General features: G+C 34.1%; 1 protein-coding gene across 1 annotated transcript in view; it reads right to left on the bottom strand.

The window, feature by feature from the left end:
• TEK (TEK receptor tyrosine kinase) overlaps positions 1–25,225 on the bottom strand; it is a 167,224-nt gene extending 141,999 nt beyond the window's left edge. The window contains exon 1 of the mRNA XM_074280794.1: positions 24,996–25,225. Coding sequence (XP_074136895.1) covers positions 24,996–25,047 — 52 coding nt within the window. The 5' untranslated portion in view covers positions 25,048–25,225. The remainder of the gene's footprint in view (positions 1–24,995) is intronic.
• Between the last annotated feature and the right edge of the window lie 334 nt (positions 25,226–25,559).

The following is a 25,559-nucleotide window of genomic DNA, read 5'->3' as shown; positions in this document are numbered from 1 at the left end:
TGGCACCAAGGCCTGTTACTTTTAATAGTCCCCCCAAATTTCCTTACAAAACATGATTTCCCCTTTCCTATCACTATTTGATAATTCATATGCACTTTGGTCTTTCTAAATCCACTTTCCACTCCCTTCTTAAGCCATCCTAAACAAACTATCAGATATTAATATTGTTCATGTGCAATTTGTCCACTGCTAACAATCATCATGAACTACCTCTTAGCCTTGCCCTGTTGAATAAAGTCCAGGCCCTACAATCATTTGGACATGGGAATTGCTTGACTAGTCTAATGGATAAAAGGAAAAGAAAAGAAAGCAAGAAATGAAAGGAAAGGAAAGGAATTTTTTAAATGATTTGATGATAATAAAGGTAGAATAATAGAGATACTTCTAAATATCAACTAAGCTGAAGAAACTCATTACATTCTTAGAACATCCAGAAGAGAATGGTTTTGTGTTTTGCTGTTTGCCTACACTTCCTTATAGCAAAAACCAACACAAGCCAGGAAACAGGCTAACTGTAGATGTCTGAAGGTTCCCTGTGTTTCCTTACAAAATCCTTTGATTTTTGCTAGGATTCCTTGCAGAGCTGACCTTGTCAGGAAATGAATTTGCTGTACATGCAAGTAAAAGATTTTAGAAAAGAAGATTCCCAACGTTTAACAGAAGTTGGGAAGAATGATCCAGAGATAAGCAGATGCTCCAGCTGAGACAACAAGGTCTGTTTATTTACCCTATTCCAGGGTCTATGAAGTTTAGTTTGCATCCATGGAGCATTATTATCCAGGCGGGCTAGCACAGTTTAGTGCTAATGAGGCTATTATGAGTAATCAATGGGCTCTTAGATTTTTTTTCTTTTAAAGGCCAACTAATGTCCAATGTCTCACCCAATGCAGACATTGCTTCTACAATATCTTTGAAAGGTTATGTTTATTTATTGATACATTCAACAAGAATTCATTAAGGATTTTCTGTATGCCTCCCACCTAGAGATACAAAGATAATGGCATCAGTATATGAGATAAGGAAATAAAAATATATATACAAAGTTAAAATAAAGTAACCAGAGTGGACATCTTATAGCAAGGGACATTATTGAGCTGAGCCTTGAAACAAGCTGTATATTCCAAAGAGAAAAGCTAAGAATAGAAAGTATTGCAGGAACTGGGAACAGCTTGTGCTGTCACAGAAACAAAAAAAGATGGAATATTATGTATGAGAAAAATGGGGCAATTTGGATGAAATGTATAATGCAATAAGCCCGGGGAGATAGACTAGAGGTAGATTATGAAGTGCTTTAAAAGCCAAACCAAGGCATTTGCATTTATACAATATAGGAACTATAGGGTCTAGTCTTTGACTAAGGGAGTGACCTATACCTGTTACATAGGAATATAATTTTAAAAGCTACATAAAAGATATATTGAAGAAGAGGGAAGCTTGAGGTAGAGAGGTCAATTAGGAAGCTAATATAATAGTCCAAGTAAGATATCATAGAAGCTCAGGGTGATAGCCATGATAATAGATAGAAGCAGATGCATGTAAGAGATATTGGCCCAATTAGGCAAGCCATGGTTACCGATTTGATACTGGAGTGAGGAAAGAGTGAATAGTGAGGAAGAATAATCCTGGATAAATCCAAGAATATGAATTTGGGTAAGTGCAAGAATGATACATTTTAGGGATACTGAGAGTCATTGGATTGAAAATATTTTCATCCTTCTAATCAGTGTATCTCCTTTTCAGTCAAATAGCCATTTCCTTAGTTCAGGACTTCATCACCATTCACCTGGATTATTTTAGTAGCTTCCCATTTAACCTCTCTGCCTCAAGTCTCTACCTGTTCCACATAGTCACCAAAGTGATTTTTCCTGAAGGGCAGATTTGACCATGTCACCTTCCTACTCAATCAACTATGGTGTCTCATTGTTACTTCTAGGTTCAGACATAAATTCTTCTATGTGATATCTGTGTGTATTAAAATCTGACTCCTTTTTTTCTCCTAGTTTTCTTAAGCATTGTATTTTATGTACTCTATAGATTAGTCATACTATTGTGTTTCCTGGTTTTTACACATTTGGCTCTATTTACCATCTCCCTGTCTTGGTATTGGCTGTCCCCAAATCTAGAATATCTTTCCTCTTCACTTCTTATCTCTTGGAATCCCTATTTTTATCAAGACTTAACTCAAGCACTGTCCTCTACTGTAAAGGGCTAGTATTGAATAAGCCCATGTACAGGAACAGTCTGGTTCAGGTATTACTTGACATCTGAACCAGACTCTTCTTGTACATGGACTTATACAATACTGGCTCTCCACACTCTACAAGAAGTCTTTCTTGATCTCCTCTATATCTATCTGCTACTGTCTTCCTTCCTAAAACTATCTAGGTGGTACAGGGGAATGGGTGCTGGACTTGATTTCAAGAAGACCTGAGTTCAAATTCTGCCTCATATACTTCAGGTATATGACACAGGGCTAGTCATTTAACCTGTTTGCCTGAGTTTCCTCAGATTAAATAAAATAATTTTTGATGTATAAATCTTCACTTACCATATAAATGGCAGCTATAATGATTATAAGTAGGATATACCCCCATCCTCATATTTAAATTCTCCCTTTCTCCCTTATTCTCTCTGAAAACATAAAAGAGGATTTTATATATATTCTGTGTATTGTTATATGTATGCAGATTGTCACCCTTTTAAGAATGTAAGCTCCTGAAGGGCAATCATTTTTCAGTCATGTCCTACTTTTTGTGATCCCATTTGGGCTTTTCTTGGAAAAGACACTGGAGTGATATGACATTTCCTTTTCCAACTTATTTTTATAGGTGAGACAACTGAGACACACAGGATTAAGTGACTTGCATAAGGTCATACAGCTGGTTAGTGTCAAGGCTAGATTTGAAATCAGCATGATGAGTCTTTCTTACTTCAGGTCCAGTATTCTATCCACTGTTTCACCTGGCTGCCTGGAACATAATAGGAACATAATAAATCATTGTTGGTTGATCGATTGATCTGGATTATAAGAAATGTTGACTTTAAATGGAATCCACATGCCAATCCATTTTCCATGAAACCTTGTCATTTTCATGTTATTTCTTGTACCTTATCTTTTCTCCAGGGCTATTCATGCATTTCTATAATTTACATAAGGTTGACCAAATTAAAGCAGAGTTGAAAACTTTGCTTTAGCCATTTCTTTCCCTTTTTTACTTCCCTACTTTTAAGGAACCAATTGATCAGCCATTATTCTAGTGGGATTAAAAGACAGAAATTTACATTAAAATTCAGTGTCTAAATCTAATTGTGGCACTGGGAAAATCATTCTTTATTATAATCATATATTATTACTAATACTAGCTTGCAATCACATTGCAATTTATAGTTTTAAAACTACTATCTCATTTGATCCTCAAAACAAACTTGTAGGGTAAAAGAACAAATATTGTTCCTATTTTATAGATGAGAACAATGAGGATCAAATAGGTTAAATGACTTTCTTTAAGATCACATATTAAATTAGCTCTTCCTTAAAACTCATAGTTTATGCTCTTTCTATTACACTACTAAAGACTCTGAAGAATTTGTGTTATCTCTCAAAGTACTCCAAATTCTATTATTAAGTCAATGCCCATTCTATTTATCTGAAATAGTGAGAAATGCTTGTATGATCCCCACAGCTATCATTTCAAATTCTTATTTCATTCATGGACTAGATATAAATACCAGAATTTGTCAATATTAAAAAGGTCCAAGCCTAGCTGCTGTAGTACAGATCTTTTAGAGAGGAGGCAGAAACCTCTCAGTTAATCATGATGCATTATAAGGATGATTCTGAATGGAAAGGAAAGATAGGAAGCAAGAAATTCTTTGAAAAAAAATTAACTAACAAGATATGAATTTAATTTTTTCCACTAAGTTCAGTGATTTTATTTTCTGGCATGCTTCACCTTAAGAAGATAGCAGAGAAAGAACTCAATAACTCCTTCAAAGAAATTTGTTTTCTAACCCTTTAATTTATTCTGAATTTAGTAGGAACTTAACAAGTGTTTGTTCCTTTCTCCCTACCTCTGATCTAACTATCCTAGTAAAGAAAGGTGTTTTGTTCCAAGAACTGATTTAACTTAGAACAGTCACATTAGGGCAGCTAGGTGGCACAGTGGATAGAGTGCTGGTCCTGGAATCAAGAAGACTCATTTTCCTAGATTCAAATCTGGCCTTACTCACTGTGTGACCCTGGGCAAGTCACTAACTCTTTTTGCCTCAGTTTTCTTATCTGTAAAATGTGTTGGAGAAAGAAATGACAAATGACTATAGCATCTTTGCTAAGAAAACCCAAATGAGGTCATGAAGAGTCTTAAAGATCAGCCATTCTTCCATATAGGAATCCTTAATCATTGCCTCCTTCTTGAGGCTCTGCAACCTCCACTGCAACTCCAGAGTGCTTTGAGATTCAGCATAATAGGAAGGGAAAGTGGGAAAAGTGGGAAAACCCAAGGGTTCTATCAATCAGCTAACTTGGTAACTTGGAAAGACTGGAACTCAGTTTCCTCCCATGGAAAATTAAAATTTCAGATTAAAGAACTTTCAAAATCACTCCCTCTATGATAATGAGTCCTATTCACTGGATTCAGCAAGTATTTGGAGGTTTTTGGTTTGTTTTTTGGTTTTTTGTTTGTTTGTTTGTTTGTTTGTTTTTTTTGCTGAGGCAGTTGAGATTATTGCCCAAGGTCACACATCCAGGAAATATTAAATTTCTAAATTCAGATTTGAACTCAGATCCTCCTGACTTTAGGGCTGGTGCTCTATCCACTGTATCAACTAGCTGCCCCACTTCTGGGATTATTCATTAATTACTTACTTACTACATGCTAGTCACTGTGCTAATTACTGTGCTAGGACCCTGACCTCCAGAAATTTAGTTGTTTATAGGGAAAAACAGTTTCTAAGGCAGGGGTTCTCAAACTACTTCCTGCAGGCCAGATGCAGCGGGATGAGGACTTTTATGTGGCCTGCTGGATTATGGCAAATGGGCTGAGGGGTGGAGACAGAGTGTGTTTGTTTTTTTTGTTTTTTTTTTTTTTCCCCTGAGGCTGGGGTTAAGTGACTTACCCAGGGTCACATAGCTAGGAAGTGTTAAGTGTCTGAGACCAGATTTGAACACGGGTCCTCGTGAATTCAGGGCTGGTGCTCTATCCACTTCGCCACCTAGCTGCCCCACAAGCCCTCCAACAATCTGAGGGACACTGAATTGGCCCCCTATTTAAAAAGTTTGAGGACCACTGTTCTAAGGCAATAAGCAAATATAAAATAATAATCAATAGTATTTATATAATCCTTTACAATATGCAAAGCAATTTACACATTTTCTCATTTCATCCTGACAACTTTTTTTTTCCCCCCTTAGGCAATTGGGGTTAAGTGACTTGCCCAGAGTCACACACAGCTGGGAAGTGTTAAGGGTCTGAAGTCAAATTTGAATTTAGGTCCTCCTGACTTCAGGGCTAGTACTCTATCCACTGCGCCACCTAGCTGCCCTATGCTTACAACTCTTTGAGAAAGATGCTGTTATTAAACATATTTCATGATAAAAAACTGAGACTGAGAGAAGCTGTTGTGTCAGTGACTTGCCCAGAATCCTATAGTCCATCATTCCATTTCTTATATTACCTTTCTGCTTCTAAGATATAAAATGAATATAAAGTAATTTCACTAGGGGTAGTGGATTTAACTATTGTAGAAATCAGGGAAGTATAGCAGATGATTCTTGAGTTAATCCTTAAATGTCAAAAAGCAAGGGTGTGTAGGGAGAGGATTATTAAACTATTTTTTACTCTAACAGAAAGTGGTTTCTAGTAGGGGAGACAGACCTACAAAAAAAGGTAACCTGCAGGTAATAGTTTTGCCATCCAAATGGGAAATTAAAAATATAATTTAAGGTGACTGTACATTTGGCATCAATTTAGTGGTTATCTTTTGTTCAATTTCCAGGGGCAACTGTGAGAGCTCATTTGTTACCTTGAAAACACATTTGCTGATAGCTTATGGACTCCAGAATTCTTTAGCATTTAGGGTTGTAATATATCCAAGCAGGTTAAGAATATTCCAATAGCTGTCTCTCATAATTGATGGGGATGTGGCTGAGCTCATTCAGCTGTTATATTTCTGACTCCAGGTGCATATCTCTTGGCAACTGATGTGTCTGAGTATCATTGCTGACTTTGGGTGTGAGAAAGATAAGACTATGGTTTCTGTTGCTGGAAAGCCACCTAGCATTAAGCAGTCTCATAGGTTGGTGAAAAGTCATGGATTTATAAAGCTGTTAACCATTTGCAAGTTAAGAAAAAAATCATAAAATGAAAAGACTGATCAGTAGGGAGTTAGAGAGCCTGGGTTCAAATATCTGAGAACTACCTCTGCCTATAGTTCTATAAATGTAGAGTTTAAAGGGATTTTAAAGGCTCTCTAGTACAAACTCCTCAGTTTCCAGATGAGAAAAACAGAAGTTTAGAAAAGTTGATTGACTTATCTAAAGTTCCACAAGTCATAAGTAACAGAAACAGAATTTGAACATAATTCCTCTCAATTCTAAGATTCTTTCCTCTTCTTTATTTATATAATGAGGAAGTTTCCTCTTGCTCTAAACTTTTGGTTTTATGAAATTTACCCAAGTGGTAATTCTAAGTCTCTTCAAAAGGCCTTTGCCTTTAAGACTTTCTAAATGGAATAGATTAAGACATGGTAGACAAAAGTTGTGATTGATTGTTATCAAGTTAGTCTAATTAAATTTTTCCATTTCATAGACTGAGATCGAGTCATTGGCCCTTTGGCACCTAACAGTGCAAAAAGTATCCTCAGGTTGCAATTTGACTACCTTATTTTCCATTGACTTTACCAACCCATTGCTTTAAGATTTTGTTATACTATTTCTACCTGGAAATGAATTAATCAGGGAAATTTTCTCTGCTAATATGTTAGCTAGAGGCAAAATGATTTAGTAAAAAAATAGAATACTGACCCTGAACTCATGATAAGAAAAACTTGTGTTCAAATCTTTTTTTCTGCTATTTAACCATCTTATGATCCTTTTATAATCATGTTGCTCAGGCAATTTCTTAGAACTCATTCACTAATTTCTATTAGCTGATGGAATTACATGTCCTCCTTTTAGATATCAGTAGCACATTAGCTACTTCTAGGTAATTTCTTATCTCTATTGAGTTAAATGTATAGAAATTGCTGGAAAAAAAAAAAAAAGAACATTTGAGGAGTCTAGCAAAATGAGAGCCCAATGAGACCTGTTTCTAATTACTTATAGTTGAAACATGCCTTTGATTTCTTCTCTCATTCCCAATTCCTATTCACTAAGTCATAATCCAACTTTTGGAAACATCTATTCTTTATTCTCTATTTCCATTCTTGTTATCAAAATCAACACTTCATTGCCTCTTCATTAGACTAGTGCATTAGTCTCCTCTCCCTTGGGAGTAAAGAACAACCATTTACTCTTACTATATATCAGGCACTGTGCTAAACACTGTACTAAAAACATCTTATTTGATCCTTAAAACAACCCAGAAAGGAAGGTGCTACGTTTTTGTTTTTGTTTTTTTTTTTTACAATTTACATTTTACAGTTGAGGAAATTGAGACAAAGAGATTGATTTCACTCAGTTAGTGAAATGTCTGAGGTCAAATTTGAATTCAGGTCTTTAGGAATCTAGCCTCTGTCTTACTGACCTGCCTGACAAAATAATTTATATTATTTAAAAAACTTAAGAGACTCCCTCTTCGAATAGGGTCATTTTTAAAGTCAGTATTGTCATTTATAATCTGGCTTCAACATAACTTTTTTAACCTTATATTATGACCTCACATATTTTATAAATCCAACCAAACTAGGGTCATTCCCCAAACTGATTTCCTGTTTTTTCACCACTGAGTGAGTCCTTCATCTTATCTATTTACCACCCCTAGAATGTCCTCAAAGATTTCCATTTCTTGAATGATATTCAGTCTTAAAGTCCTAGCATTAATGCTCCCTTTCCCATCAAGTTTTATTTCTCCCCATGAACTTTAATTGAAAGGAATATCTCTTCTTCCTCTAAATTTTCAAGGTGCTTATAATTCTCTTTTTTTTACTTGTATTATAATTCATATCAGAGTGTACATATCCACTCTATTATGTTGTAAGCTCCTTGGGAACAAAGGTCATGTCTCATTTGTCTTTGCCTAAGCATTGAGAGAAGAAAAAATACCTGTTCAGTAAAAGTTAATTGAAATTATATTACATATGTCATTATCTGCTTCACTTATGATAAAGGACAGTTGGGTACAGAAGAAAGACAATCATATCTGATACCTCATCTGTTTTCCTTCCATGTTTGACACCCTCTTAAAGTATATAGAATAAAATAATGGAATAGTATTGGCAAGGACCTCTTTTAGGACATAAGGAAAGTATCAGTGTAGCTTTCAGTATCCCTCACAGTAAACCTTGTTCAACAGTTTAGTCTCTTGATGATCACATTGTCCCAATCTCTCTGTAGTTGTATAATTTTCAGACTTTCTGCTCCTTTAAAATTGTTAGCTTGATCATTTGTTACATCTTTACAAACAGACAGTATATTAAATATGAGACATATTAACATTAAATATGAATTTATAATTATAAAATTAATTTTAAAAAAACATTAAATATGACATTAGGTATTCAAAAAAAGCTGAATTTTTATGTGGGAAAAACTAGGCTAGGAAAATTCAATTTTAGAAATTGCACTCAATTTAATTCAATTCAACAAGTATTTAAAACACTCTACTCAAAAGAGACATTGGTTAATTTTGAAGAAGGTTAATTTTTTAGTTATTTGTGTCACTGAAAGTAGTTGTTTACTAAATAGTTTTCAGCATCCTAAAATATTCATGAATTTCCCCACATAACTATCCCCTTCTTTATTTTAGCTGAAATAAAGTGAATTGCCAGTGATGAACAGCTATGGAGGATTACAACAAATCACAGATATTATTACACTATCTTTCAACAAAAATTGCCTAGGGTTCTAGAATTCCCTACTGCTGTCAAGTCACCCAACTTCATAATAATGGTGTCATTGTCAACTCTCTTTCACTCTATATATTCAATAAGTTGCCTAATTTTGTCATTTCTATCTCCATGTCTCTCCCATATATAACTTTCTCTCTATCCATGTGACTTTGTAGTTCAGCTTCCTTTGCCTCGCCCCTAGAATGTTATATTATATGACATATATTATAATAATCTTGCCTTTTATCTCCTTGCTTTGAGTCTTTCTTCTCTCTAAATCCATACTCTATATGTTTAGTCAAAGTGATTTTCCCAAAGCTCAAGTTGGACCATTTCATTCTCCTATTCAACACACTCCCATATATCCTGATTGACTCTAGAATCAATTATTCTTCTTTATTTTATTTTTTTAATTTATGGTTTTGTGAAAATCTTATAATGTATAGCACAATATTACATGAATATAGCTTCTAAGGAAATTTAATAGTAGAACTCACGAACAAAAATGTTTGGAGACTACTCAATAAATAAATCACAGGGAATTACCTAGATATGTAGAAGTTTTATGAATAGACTAGGGCAGGTAAGTGTCACAGACATTATTCCAGGGTGATTCTTTAAATATGAAAAAATAAGCAAGTAAAAGTTAATATACTCTGTCTTCTTACCATCATTTGTTATCATCATCTCATCTATTCTGATACCAGTTCTAACCTTCTTTGAATTTCTTCTTATCCTCAATACAAACAACAAACAAAATCCTTTTACTGGTATTTTTTAACATTCATACTTCATGGTGGCCTAGCTGTACCGGATCTAAAATTATATTATAAAGCAGAGCTCACCAAAATCATTTGGTATTGGCTAAGAAATAAATTAGTTGATCAGTGGAATAGGTTAGGTTCATAGGACAAAATAGTCAATAATTATAGCAATCTAGACAAACCCAAGGATCCCAACTTTTGGGATAAGAATTCATTATTAGACAAAAACTGCTGGGGAAACTGGAAATTAGTATAGCAGAAATTAGACATGAACCCACACTTAACACCATACACCAAGATAAGATCAAATGATTTAAGCATAAAGAACGAGATTATAAATTAATTAGAGGAACATAGGATAATTTACCTCTCAGACTTGTGGAGGAGGAAGGAATTTGTGATCAAAGAACTAGAGATCATTATTGATCACAAAATAGAAAATTTTGATTATATCAAATTTAAAAGCCTTTGTAAAAACAAAACCAAGGCAAACAAGATTAAAAGGGAAGCAACAAACTGGGTTCTGATACAGGCCTCATTTCCAAAATATATAGAGAACTGACTCTAATTTATAAGAAATCAAGCCATTCTCCAATTGATAAATAATCAAAGGATATGAATAGACAATTTTCAGATGATGAAATTGAAACTATTTACACTCATATGAAAGGGTGTTCCAAATCACTATTGATCAGAGATGCAAATTAAGACAACTCTGAGATACCACTACACAACCTGTCAGATTGGTGAAGATGACAAGAAAAAATAATGATGAATGTTGGAGGAGATGTGGGAAAACTGGGACACTGATGCATTGTTGGCGGAGTTGTGAATGAATCCAACCATTCTGGAAATCAATCTGGAATTATGCCCAAAAAGTTATCAAACTGTTCATACCCTTTGATCCAGCAGTGCTACTATTGGGCTTAATCCCAAAGAGATACTAAAGAAGAGAAAGGGACCTGTATGTGCCAAAATGTTTGTGGCAGCCCTATTTGTGGTGGCTAAAAAGTGGAAAATGAATGGATGCCCATCAATTGGAGAATGGTTGGGTAAATTGTGGTATTTGAATGTTATGAAATGTAACATATGGAATATGTTATGTAAGAAATGACCAGCAGGATGAATACAGGGAGGCTTGGAGAGACTTACATGAACTGATGCTGAGTGAAATGAGCAGAACCAGGAGATCATTATACACTTCAACAACAATACTATATGAGGATGTATTCTGATGGAAGTGGATATCTTCAACAAAGAGAAGATCTAATTCAATTCCAATTGATTGATGATGGACAGAATTAGCTACAGCCAGAGAAGGGACACTGGGAAATGAATGTGAACTGTTTACATTTTTGTTGTTCTCAGGTTATTTCTGAATCCAATTCTTCCTGTGCAACAAGAGAACTGTTTGGTTCTGCACACATATATTGTATCTAGGATATACTGTAACATATTTAACATGTATAAGACTGCTGCCATCTAGGGAAGGGGGTGGAGGGAGGGAAGGGAAAAGTTGGAACAGAAGTGAGTGCAAGGGATAATGTTGTAAAAAATTATCCATTATTATGTACTGTCAATAAAAAGTTATATCACTTCATCTCAAGTTACTCTGAAATTAAGCACTACTAATATTATATTAATAGTCTATAGTGACTTTCTTTTGCATTCATACTCATTTATCTGCCAGATTGTCATTTTTTTTTTTTTTTTTTACAAATGCATTTGCATCATTCTCTCTAATTCCTTATTTTCTTTCTTGTTGGAATCATTTTTGTTTGTGTCTTCAGAATGTCAATTTTGGGATTTTAGATATAGAGCTCAAATGGACCCCGGAGGCCATTTAATTGCATTTTACCACCAAGGGTTAAATGACACATCCTAATACATGTATCCTCATACATGTAGTAAGAACAAAGATTTGGAATCCAGAGCTAATATTATAATATTATGACATAATATTATAATATAATATTATTTCTACTATGCTTTGCTGCCTCCTGAGACTTCTGCTTTCTCTTGGACTACCAAATTTTAAACCAATGTGGGGGGTCTTACCTATTGTTTCTCTGAACAGTTTGAAATCCACTGTCCTCAGTTATGGGCCAGAACTCTGAATTTGAAACAAATAATTCTTACAAAATACTAAGTCAGTAGAATTGATAGAGACAATAGTTATCTAATTTAGCATGGTTCAGTATGATTGATTTAATCCTACAAGAAGGTCAGAACTTGAAACAAGGTACTAGTGGAATTGAGGAGAAAATGGTTAAATCTAGTTTAGCATTGATTTAATCCTACAACAAATAATAGTTTCCTAGTGATAGTGATGTATATTATATATGTATATATATATATGTATATATATGTATGTATATATATATACATATATATATATATATGTATGTATATATGTATATATTTCCTAGTGATTGATGTATACTCAGTGTGGAGCATATAAGCGAGAAGCTCTCAGGGCAGAAATGACAAGTGCACTAGAAACTCTCAGAGACTGAGACAGATTCATTCCATCTTCCACCTTTGTTGTGCCCAGAAGTCTGCAGCATAAACCCTTGGGAGTCGGGGAGATTCAGAAGCCAAAGAAGGCAGGTGGGAGCTCAAGCTCTCGGAATCAAAGAGAGAGATAGGCCTCCAGAAAAACTAGCTGAGTCCCAAGTGAAGGAGACAATAAAGGATTTGGACTTTAATCCCTGACTACTCCTGTGGTGATTACTGAACTGAAACAAAGGCTGCACCCAGAGACTCCAAGAAAACCTCAATAGAGAACATTACAGTTTAAAGAGAATATTACAGTCCTCAAAAAGCCTTTCCTCTCCTCTGTTAAGTGAAGTGATCACTTGTTCCCAAAATTCTCATTATTTCTACTTCGGCAACTCTTCTGTCCCACTGATTAGAATCAAGTATAATTGTTGCTTCCTCTATCTTTTGAAGAATAGAATTAAACTATTAAGATAGTTGGTAAATATCTGGAACCTAAAGTTCTCCAGCAGAAATAGACAAAAACATAACATCAGTATTATGTCCTCCCTCTTTGCCGGGCTTGGGATATTCATTGAATTCTTTATCTATCCTGTCTCTGGTTAGATGATCTATTACATACTTCCAGGATAATATCACATTGCTCTACACTGAAAAACCTCTTAATCAACACTCTGGTTCTAGACTTTTTTTAATGAGCAATATCTTCTTGTTACAGAATGCTACTCTACTACCCATTTTCTCTACTTTCAAGAAAGTCCCTTCCATAGCAGTAATTTTCAATTAAATATCACATCTCAAAGGCAATTATGTTAAGTGTGCCTCTTTGAATTTAAATTTGAATGTTTCTAAGATAACCCTGTTTATGAACTGTGTTTTTTACATTTGGGCTTCATTTCAGATTTCCTGTTTTGGATGTTACCTCCTATGAATTTTTAAATATTGTCTTTTTTTTTTCCCCTTCATAGTATCTGCTGTTTTCTGTAGTATACAACTTAACATATGCATGGGCTTTTCCTCTCCCAGACCAAGAACACATAATTTCTATATTTTGGAAGTACAAAATCCCTTTCTCAGACATCTTCCAAAGCACGTATTCAATTTCCAAATCTACCTTTCTCTTCTGGATTTCCTACTTGCAATTTTCAGCTATTTTGGTGATGTTTCCCCTAATTTCTTTAATTTTTTGTTCAGGATCTCAAAATTCCAAACAATGTTTTCTAGGTTCCTTATAGTAATATTATTTGTCCTCAAGTGAATTATCCAAGTAAATAGTGGATAGTAGATTTCACACATCTTGAGAGGTTCTGAATCATATCCCAGATAACTATCTCAGGAAGACAACATAATTCTCCATTATTCTAGTATCATGGATGACACTGCATCCTTCATTTCTTGTCTCTTCTTCACATGTTCTATGACCTAGCAATACTAGTCCTCTTGCTGCTATTACTCCATGATACACTTATCTCCTGACTACCTTTCTGCCCCCCTACCCCCTCAGCAATCTCTTATATTTGGAATGATTTCCAGCTTCCCTGGCTTCTGTCAAGACTTAGCTCAACTTGCATTTTCTGTAAGAGGCCTTTCTCAGTCCTCTTAGTTCCCACTAATATTATTTCCAATTTATGCTGTATTTTGTAAGTATACAATTATTTGTATGTTTTCTCTTTATTAGAAGGTGAGGTCCTTGAGGACAGATTTTTTTTTTTTTCTTTTCTTTATATATCTTGTATAAATGCCTGGCGGGTAGTTGTTGTTCAATCATTTTTTAGTCATGCCCAATTCTTTGTAACCCTTGTTGGGATTTTCTTGGCAAAGATTGTAAAGAATTTTGCCATTTTGTTCTCCAGCTCATTTTGTGGATGAGGAAGTATTGAGGCAGAGTCTAAGTGACTTGCTGAGGGTTACACAGGTAGTGTTGATGAAGTTTGATTCTTAACTTAGAAATATGAATCTGCCTGACTTCAGGCCCAGTACTCTATCCACTGTACCACCTGCCTGTCTCGACATATATCAACTACTTAATAAATGTTCTTGAATTGACTTGATTTTTTTTTTTCTGGTGGTAACTAAGAATTTAAGTGATCATTCCTTAGAGTCCAAGAACTTTCTTGTTCCTGAAAAGTTAACTTCTATCCTGTATAAGAATAACTTCATATCATTTTTTATAAGATCCAAATTTGTGGTTTCACAGTAGTGAGGAATCAGTGAGGAATCCTCATCTACCAATGCAAAACTATTCTGCCTTGTAAAATATTAGAATGCTGTCTAGGACATTGAAAGTTAAGTGAAATTAGGTTTAAGACCACATTATGCCACTGTATTGGAGACAGGACCCAAAACCAGCCCCTTTACATGCTATTCCACACTTTTAGTTGTCCTTTTTCTTCCAGTCCTTTTCTATGTCCCATTCTTCTAACTCCTAACCTCTTAACATATATTACTAATCATCTTTGCTTCTGGATTTTTTTTCTACTTTATTATTTTTTTAATGTATTTTTCATTCTTTCAGGGAATCCCTGATTCTATCTAAAAAGAACAGAAATATGTTCCTTTAACCTTCTTATCTTCTTTAATAGGAAAATCAACTTGTACATTAAATATTGTACTTGTTATTTGTAACTGGTAAAAAGTAATCACAGAACATTCTCCTTGGCCCTTTTTGTTGGAAGCAACATTCTTAATTTTCTATAGTTCTTGTGGCAAACGCGTGTGCCTAGTTGCCATGGAGAGCTGCCTAAGCACCATTTCTGTTGTCCATGAGCTCAGTCACTGGAAATTCCTGAGACAGGTTTTATTTCTTTTAAAAGACTTCCCTGACTTTTCTATGCCTTTGATCCATTCTTGACAAAACCTAACAAACCAAAGCTGACTCTCCTCTATCCTTTATAAGTTCCTAAGTAGAAATGCAGCTTTCACCTACTTAATTCCTCTTTCTTCCTCTTTAGCCTTTCTCCTCTGAGCAGCCTTTCAGAAACCTACTCCTGTTTCTACTCCTCTTTAGTGTCTTCTATTCTCAGTCCATTCCCAGAGACCAGATGTTCTTTCTTGTCATTGATTTATTTACATTAACTAGGTCCTTAGTACACTGGAACTTTATTTAACATTTGTGCTATACTCGTAGTATATTTGATTGACTAAGACTCCACCCTTGTTTATAAACATTCTTCTTAGGAATCCCAGTGACCTGCCAGCAAGCAAAAATGTTGGTTGGAAGAATTGGAATTCTAATGTAATTGATTTAAGTTAGATTTAAGTTAGAGCCCAACCCAGATGCTTGGAACAATCATTGTCAGCAGGGTGGAGTCAAGTTTGCTTCTGCAGGGGTATGCCTTGCAAAGCCCACCACTCTGCAAAAAGGTTAAATTAGTTCACTGTCTGACTGCTACAAGGGGGTTTAGTGCCTCTCAGGCGGGTAGCAATGTCAATACTGCTTTCCTGAACTCCGCCTATTGTAACTAGAGGAAAGTGGTTTAGCATTGTCTTCCACTGCTCCCCCCAGGAAATATGATATCACGCTCTAACAAAAGCGGGAAAGCTGACAGATCTATTCAGATGGGTGTGACTACCACACATACCTAACTGGTCTAACCCCTTGGAAAGGGCTGTGACAGAGAGAGAGGTAACAGTGGCTCTTGAATGTTGAACTAAACATGCCTTTTCAGCACTGTTCAAAAAGATTGCTCTGGTATGTTTGATTTTCTTCTTTTGGCATGTAGCCCTCCCACAGCCATCAATCAAACACTGGTGCAATAGGCCACAAAAACTTCATTTAACTTTGTTTAGAGATTTGTGGGAAATGCTAAGAATCCTGCTCCTTCATGGCCCCATGCTCCTGAGCCAGCAGTCTTTTGGAACATGAGTAGAAAGATCAGTTTCCTGGAAAATTAAATGGAGGAGCTGGAATGAATCAGAGAAAAGAAAAATCAGCTTTATCTAAAGAAACTGAAGATTCATAAGATTATCAGTTCTTCCCTCCTTTTTCAAACATCAGATAAATTATTTCCCAACATAATAGCAATAACATTTATGTTGTTCAGTCATTTAGTAGTATGACTTTACATGATCCCATGAAATTTTGTCCATGAAATTTTTGTGGCAAAGATACTGGACTGGTTGGTTTGTCATTTCCCTCTCGGGTGGGTCCCCATTTTACAGAAGACAAAGGGAGTTAAGTGACTTGCACAGATCACACAGTTAGTGTTTAAGACCACATTTGAACTCAGATTTTCTCTAATCCACTTTTAGGTTACCAGGTGATAACCTAACTATCATTAAATAACATTTATACAAGGCTTTAAAGTGCATTCTATATATTATCTCATTTATTCCTCTCAACAACCCAGCAAGGTAGATGCTATTTTTATCCCTTTACAGATGAGGATATTGAGAGATGTTATTTACCTAGAGCCACATATCTAGTAGGTATATGAATCATTTAAACCCATTTCTACCTTAGTCCAAATCCAGTTCTTTACCCACTGTGCCATCTAGCCATCAAAGTCATAAGCAAGAATGAATTAAATATCAGGTAACAAGAAAACTAATAGAAACTGGAAATTTTTTTCTGTTCTTGTAAATGAGGTAGAGAAAATTGTTCAATTTTTTTCTTTTTGCTCCCCATAAACTATACCTGATTTACTCCATTAAAAAGGAATCACTTTTCCAGTGTAGGGAGTGAACAAATTATATGTTGAAGTTATCTTGAAAACTTCTGCCCTCTAATTCTGTGTGTGTGTGTGTGTAAAACTTCTTGATAATTTCATAACTTCTACACTAAATATATACGTATATACAAATATATATGCATATAGACTATATAATTTATATACAATTCTGGTTTTGCCATTTACAACATGTATACCTCAAATAAGTCAATTGGCTTAAGTTTTCTTATGCATATAATGAGAAAGTCAGACTTGATGGCTTTTTGACTAGGATTCTAAGAGTCAAAAAACATTTACTAAGTATTTACCTTTAATGTGAGGCACTGTACTAAGAACTAGAGATGAAAAAATGGGAAAACTTGATACCTCTGAGATTATAATACTATATTATAACTAATATTTAACAATGCTCTGATGCTCAGAGTTATTTTAGTGTCAACAGTACACTGAAACATGAAGAGACATGACTGAAGCTTTAATTTCATTACTTTTTTTTAATTATTGGCTTGATAAATCATACTGTTTACTAAATAAGAAGGGAAAAAATGGAAGATCGTTTAGCATTGATCATTAACTAGACCTCTTGCATCATTTTGAACTTTTTGGTTATACTAAAATTCAAATGTGGCTGAAAAGGCTTTAAGTTGATGAGATAGCCCTGAATCCTTAAAAATAGGTTTCTTTTGAATGGAAAGGAGACCTATGCAGCTTTTTCCTGGATATACAAGTGCTTTCCCAGTTTAAACCAGTACAATATAAGGAAAGGAAAATGAAGGGAATATGCATTTATATATCATCTATTATGTACTAAGCACTAGGACAGGTACATTTATCTCATATTCCTTCAGTGGATCCTCACAATTCCTCTGTGAGGTAGATGCTATTATTATCTTTATTCTACAGTTGAGAAGACTGAGACAAACAGGGATTTAAATATGACTTGCCCAAAATCATACAGCTAATAAGTGTCAGAGACCAAATTTGAACTCAGGTTTTCCTTGTCTCCAAGATGCAATCCTCTATTCACTCTACCTAGTGGGCTAACTTGTATAGATTCCTTTGGGGATAAAGTTAGTTAGGTAAAGCTTTATAATAAAAATGGATAAATTTTGAATTGGACTTTGGAAGATTACGATTTGGGAAAGCATTGAAAATTCTAAAGGACATGAGAAACAATACAAGTAAAAAGCACAGAAGAGAGAATACTCAAAGCAATTTTATTAGATGGGTAAGGAAAACAACCAGTTTGGAGTGGAAGAGCCATGTGGTAGATAGATTAGATAAAAAAGAGGAAGTCAATTTATAGAAGGCTTTGAATCCAAGAATGGAGAGTTTGAGTTACAGATACTAGGGAGGCACTTTAAGCCTTTAAGCAAGGAAATGACAAGGTAGCTTAAGCCAGCTGTGCTGACATCATACCATGGGCAGTAGTCTGTTAATGTGAGTATTCAAGCATCTTTTACACTCAAATTCTGACTCCAGATATATGTTGGAAAAGAACTAGGAAATATGTGTATAATTGGAAGAGAAAATTTCTTCTTAAAGGCTGTGTTTTTGTTTTGTCAGACACATTATATATCTCTGACATGTTTATGTCCTTCTGAACTTGCACAATGATAGTATATGTATTTGTAAGAATATATTTTTCTCCAAGTCACAGCTGAGTTTTAGTATACAAGTCATATGGTTAATTCTTGTCCATCAAACACACCTGGTTAGACTAGTCTCCAAGCCTTTTCTACTCCTAGCTGAATGCCTCCACATCCTTTACCCATTCTGCAAAAGACATAGGTTCCAGACCTCTCACCAAACCAAATACCCTTCTCTTAGCCATCCCTACTTTGTCAAAGATGGTATATTCAGAATTGGGGCTATTAACTTTCTTAATTAGGAGATTATTCTTTGAACAACTGGAGGCTAAGCTTATATTAACATTTTTTATAACTTCATCAAACTACTAATTTCTTTTAAGATTGAGAACAAATGTCCCTAAATAGGCTGTTATTAATGTTTCCCCTGTCCTATTTATGATCAGAAGATTAGCTGCCTTAGCAATCCAGAAAGACTATCTAGTAAGACATCAAGTCTGTATTGAAATCTGTATTGAAGGAAGGACAAACAAAAGCTCCATTTTTATATAGCACTTTAACAGTTGCAAAGTCCTTTATACATATATATATATATGTATATATATATATATATATATATATATATATATATATATATATATACATATATATATATATGTACGTATATATATGTTATTTCATTAATATTCACAATAAGCCTTTGAGGAAGATAATATTTGTATTCCCCTTTTAACAGATGAGAAAACAGTATACTCAGTAAACAAACAAGTTAGAATTCAAATCTGACTCAAAAGTCTGACATTCTATCCACTTTGGGGGCAGCTAGGTGGCTAAGTGGATAGAGCACCAGCCTTGAATTCAGGAGGACCGGAGTTCAAATCTGGTCTCAGACACTTAACATTCCTAGCTGTGTGACCCTGGGCAAGTCACTTAACCCCAGCCTCAGGGAAAAACAAACAAACAAACTTTCTATCCACTTTGCCATACTAGGAAGATAACTATATTGATTACAGATATTTTGAAGCATTATTGCATATTTATATGACTGATATTTTTAAGAAGCTTTATTGCATATTTATATGACTGATATTTTTAAGAAGCTTTTAAGGTGCATTTATATAAGTATGCTCTTCAAAAGATGCAAGGCTAAATCTCTAAACAAAGACAGTGACAGAAACACAAATTCACGTTACATATCTAGTAAATGAGGTCAGAAAGAATGAACAAAGCAAGGATAACACGGAGGCTAGCATGTTAAAACCAACATACACATCTTTGGGAATGGGGTTAATAAATTGTTGGTAGGAGAACGTTTTAGACGTGCAATCATTTATAATTTTCTTAGGATGTTTTTGTTTGTTTTGCCTTTCTTCTCCTCATTCCAGTTACTGACTCCTTACTTAGGTTTATGCCTGGAAATACCTGGAAATACTTTCTCCTCATCTCTGAATATTTCTTAGAATTCCTGGTTTTCTTCAAAGCTCAGATAAAATAATACTTCCAACTTGAGTGCTTTATAATCTCTTGTTTTCCCCACTTTCCCTCTCAAAATGATCTTGTACTTATTTTATATCTATTTACATACATTTTATATCTATTTCACATAAATACTTATATGTGTGGATGTCTTTCTTGATAGAATAAAGGACATGACTAATTTTTGTCTATGTATTGCCAATGCCTGGCATAGAGTAGGTACTCTATAAATTTTTGTTGACCAAATGAGCTTACATACTCATTTTTCTTATTTTCCTTTCTTATGTTTTTTATTTTCTTATTTATTATTTATTTATATATACATATACACATGCATAAAAGGCAAAGGCAAATTTTTACATTTTCCCTTTTGTTTCAACTCTTCTTTTAAGTTCTAGAAATTATTTTTTTAAATTCTGAGTGGGGGTGGCACAATGACTAGAGTAGTAGGCTGGAATCAAGAAGACCTGAGTTCAAATATAGTCAGTTATGAACCATATTATCTTGAGCAAATCATTCAACTTTCATTCATTTCAGTTTCCTCATTTCTAAAATAAGGATTATTGGAACAGCTAGGTGGCATGGTGGATAGAGCGCCAACCCTGAAGTCAGGAGGACTTGAGTTCAAATCTGACCTCAGATACTTAACTCCAATTGCCTCAGCAAAAAAATAAATAAATAAAGATAAATTAAATAAAATAAGGATTATTGTTGTTGTTGCTCCTCTCTCACAAATTATAAAAGATAAAATGAGATAATATTTGTAAGCTGTTAGCATAGTGCCTGGCACATAGGAAGTGCTTATATAAATGTTAGTTACTGTCATTATTATCATACAATATACCGTGGCATAATGTAAAAAGGTGAGAGTTCAAGATATGTATCTGATATGTATGCTTACTTGCGTGTTTGGTTCTTTTTTTATTTGGAATTTAACACATACCAAAAAAAAAATTCTGTATAAAAAGCTAAATAAAAAAAAAAAAAAGGATTATTTATGCAGCTTGCTTTTTAAAAATACATAATAAATGCAACATTTTACTTTCGAAGCAGTCTTGTTTGTTTTCTCCTTTATTTTTGTCTTTTTTCTTGGTTGCATTTTTAAAAATAAATTATTTTTTTCTTTCTTTTTTCCTTTCTTTAGACAATATTATCTCAAACTCCTCTCCCCACAATGACTTATTTTTATTTTTCCTTATTTTGTTCCACTCACCCATAAACTTGCCTTCTATTTCTTACCTAAGAAAAGATTTAGAAAAGAATTAACAAAACAACAAACAAACAAATAAAGAGATTAAAGACTGGGAGTCTTGTAGTAGGGTCATTCAAGACTTCCAGTCAGATTGATTTGAGATTACAAATCAACAGATTATTCAAGGAAAACAAATTTTTTTTTTCATTTTGCTAATAGTCTTCTTGCCTAGGAGATAAGATGACAACTGAGAAACTGAGAGAACTGATCTTTTATGACCTTGATTTCAGCTAGGCCATCAGTGGAATATAGATTGCAAAGTGAGATCTCTAGTCATTAGATGAATTTAAAAGTTGAATTTGCTTTTTTTATAGTTCATGACAATCAGGATCATAAATATTCATGAAGTACAAGTGAAGAAATTCATCTGAAGTCAATTGCTCAACATATCAAACCTGTCAGAATTTAGTAAAAGGGTGACTAAAGCCACCCTGTATTGCTGTTAATTTCTCAAAGCCCAGTAGAGAAGTCCTAATTTAGTTATAACTATGTTCTATAAATTCCTGTCATCTACAACTCTATAAGGGTGAATACCATTATTAAAAAAAAACAAAACACAGCAACAACAATTCTTCAAACCTGCCTCAGGATGTACTTGTGAACATCACCCAGGATAGAACAGTTAGTATTGTTTTTGATTCTTCCTTTTCCCTTATCTTCCCCATCTAATCACCAAAATGTATTATTCTTTTCCCAAAATCTCTATTATTTATCTCCTCCTATTTCAAATGTTATTACATTAGTTCAAATCTTGCCAGTCTTTATCTATATTATTTCTATATAGTCTGTAATTCTAAAGAATTTCTTGGAAAAGATATATAACTACTCAAAGGAATTTGGTCTATCTACACAGGAAAAATTAAGTGGATGAAAAATGTCAATTTCCCAAATGAATTTAGAGAGCTTATCCTTAAATATATATATATATCTGAGATAGAGAATGGACAATGAGTTGAGCCTGGAGTTAAAAAGGAGAAGAGTAGATGAATTTTCAGAAACTGAAACAAGTCTTTAATGAACAGTTCCTAAAAGATTAAAAATCAATATGACACAGAGGGCAATGTAAGGGCCTTTAGTGGGAATGAACAAGCTGCAATAGATTAACCAATAAAGAACTTCAAAGAACAATAGTAAAAGTTGTATTTAAGGAAATGTGTGAAAGGAAAGAACATTCAAGAGTAATATAAAAGGTGGACAGCTAGAATGTCCCACTGATATGCTTACAGTGTCAGGAGAAAGTGAGGAAGGCCTCCCACAAGTTGGGTGGCCCCCAATGTTTAATTTAGGAAGACAATGGACCAGAGTCCTATAAAATGGATTACAATGTGGTTTGTTGTAGGAAACTACCAAATTGATGAGATAACACATTCATTTTAGTATTGGAGCATTGCTGTAAATCTCATGTCTTCTCATCCCTCCCCAGTCTAATCCATTTTAGACATTGCTTGCTAAATTATAGCTTTAATTTGTCAATATATACAAAAGTACATACCTACTCCAAAATCATAATAAGATTCCCATTCTCAAACAAGTGTGATGAGGGATTAATTCAGAGGTAGAACAACTGAATTCCCACAATCCACTTCATTAAATTTAAACAATGAGATGCAAGGATTCACCTCTTGAGTTTTCAGTAATTTGAATCTGCAACTTGAAAATCCCTGTAGCATAAGTTCCAGTTGACCTATTTGTATTTTAAGAAAGTATTACAAATTTTGTAATTGGGAATTCAAAGTCTTTTTTGCATCTTCCAGCATTTTCTCTCATAAGAGTCCTTATGTCCCTTACTTATGTCGTATGCTAAGTGAACCACACACATTTTCAGAGGATAGTCAGTGCTTTCTCCATATTCTGCCTCTGCTCATATTTTCCTCCATGTAGAATGTTTTTTTTTTCTTTTCCATAAATCCATCTGATTAACTTTGACCTTTCCTTCAGGTCCCAAATTGCCTCAGCTAGAGGAAATTTTTGCCCTCCTTTAAATTTAGACATTACATTCTCTGAAGATATCTGTCCACGTTTACTTTTTGTCTTTTATCATAATTGTTTGGATATATATCTCCTCCTATTAAACTGAAACGTTCTTAAAAACAAGATCTATGTCTTATTGATCTTTGTTTTTCCCAGTGTGCCTGGCATAGTGCTTTGCTCACAGTCAACTTAGAATTCCTAATTTGGATTCCAGGGATAGATTTCGGGAGGTCTGTGAACATAGATGGGGAAAAATCTTTTGTTTTCACTAACTTTTGAGTTTTGTTGTAATCAAATGTATAATTTCATACATTTAAAAACATTATTCTGAGATTGGGATAAGGAGAGATATAGGCTTCAATAAACTACCAAGGAGTCCATCATATAGAAAAGAACCTCTCTAGCTAATGTTCAATTTTTTATTGTTTTTTAAAGACTGATTCTCTCAGGGAGGGAAGAAGATAATAATGATTAAAGGTATAAGATGTTGATATAAGACAAGGCCATATTTCTTACAACATCTAAGCATCAGTGATTCTGAATATGATTATAAGAATATGACATTTGATCTGTGTGCATATAAACAGGTTGAAAAAATATATAGACTTATTACATGATATATATCTTATATATATCACAAGTATATATATATATATATATATACACCTATATATTTACATGGAATTTTTCTTCATGAATTTATAATTTTCTTTATTAATGCCTTTTATTTTTCTACAATTTTATTTGAAAAATCCTAAAAATAAATCAAGACTGAACTCAAAAATTAGATAAATCAATTATGATGTCACTACTTTGAGGCTATTTTTAATTCCATATAGTAGTTTTCAATTCTATAAAATGTTTTATTTTTTTATTTCACTTTTCATTTACAGAAAGAAAAATTTCTGAGATATAACATATGTGATTTGCGTGCTAGATTTTCTTTAGTCCTTTTTGGGTATCTATGCAGGCAAAATGGTATGCAGAGATATGGCTATATTAGGGATATGCAGATCTAACATAGCTCATTTGGAAAACCCAAGTTTAAAAAAAAACAAAAACAACTTTGTTTTTAAAGCAATGTATTTCTGGAAAATTGTTTGACTTTTCACTCTAATCTGTAGAGATAGTATTAATTGTGATAGATTGAAGCATGGATTTTTAAATTTTTAAATGAAAATCTCTGTCACCAAAAACCAAAAATTAATTCTCACTAGTACTTTAATTAAATATAGAGAAATAAACAGAAATCCTAGAGCTAATAATTTATATGGGTATTTAATAATTATCACTCTCTATGCCTTAGATCAATTGTCACTTTGCTCAGAATGGAATTCAGATTATTTTTGCATTTATCACTGAAGATTTCCTTTTTCCACATCTCAAGGTCTTGCAAGAAGCAATTAGATGCAATCTAAAATCTAAAAGATTGCAAAAGTGGTTGTTGGAAAAACTATATAACATTTTATAGAAAACTATATAACATTTGGACCAAAAAAACACACCACCATGGGAATTCATCACAGAACAGCACTCTAAAAAAAAAATGTCATAAGTGTTTTGTATTTTTATATTCACCAATTTTATTCAATACTTGAAATGTAACCGAAAATTGACAAAACCTTCCAATACTTATAGCTAAATTAGTGGGAGGACAATTGAAAATTCCATTCAATGGGAGTGTCCCAGGAAAATTCAGCAGTTCTCTAAGTAAAGACACAAATCTTACCTGAAATGATCAGGCTGACACCATAAAGAACTAATCGGGCTAAAGAGTCCATGCTTTTCCAAATCTCTCCATTCAGTTTCCACAGCCACACATGGGTTGCCACGGATCTTTTCACCAAACTTGAGCTTTGTGACTTTCCACAGGCATATTCTAGCCAGTATTGTTTACACGTTACAGGCAAGAAAGAGAAGCACTGGAGCAGGCTGTAACATTCTCATTGCTGTCTGAGCACAGGGAGTTGAAGTTCCTTTTTCCTGTTTCCTTTGTAGATTAGGATAGGAAAGGCTGGATCTTAAAGGCAATTGGTATCAGCAGGAATAGGAGGCTTTGCAAACCCTGTCCATCTTGCAATACATCAAAACATTTCTCTGTTCCTGCTCCTGGGATAGAGGATTGTATTTAGAGAACAGTAATGGGTCATGGTCAGCATTGTCAGAAACAATAGGAGCATCCTCTGGTAGGCAGGATACTGAAAATAACAAATCTTCCACCTATGTATGGTATGTGATGATGGTCATCTCTTCTCCAATTGTTCACTGTTCCCAAAGGGCCTTACTGTTCAGT

Source organism: Sminthopsis crassicaudata, chromosome 1, assembly GCF_048593235.1.
Source record: "Sminthopsis crassicaudata isolate SCR6 chromosome 1, ASM4859323v1, whole genome shotgun sequence".
Lineage (NCBI taxonomy): Eukaryota > Metazoa > Chordata > Mammalia > Dasyuromorphia > Dasyuridae > Sminthopsis > Sminthopsis crassicaudata.
The sequence above is the reverse complement of the archived record's forward strand: the minus strand, read 5'-3'. Positions and strand labels throughout refer to the sequence as shown.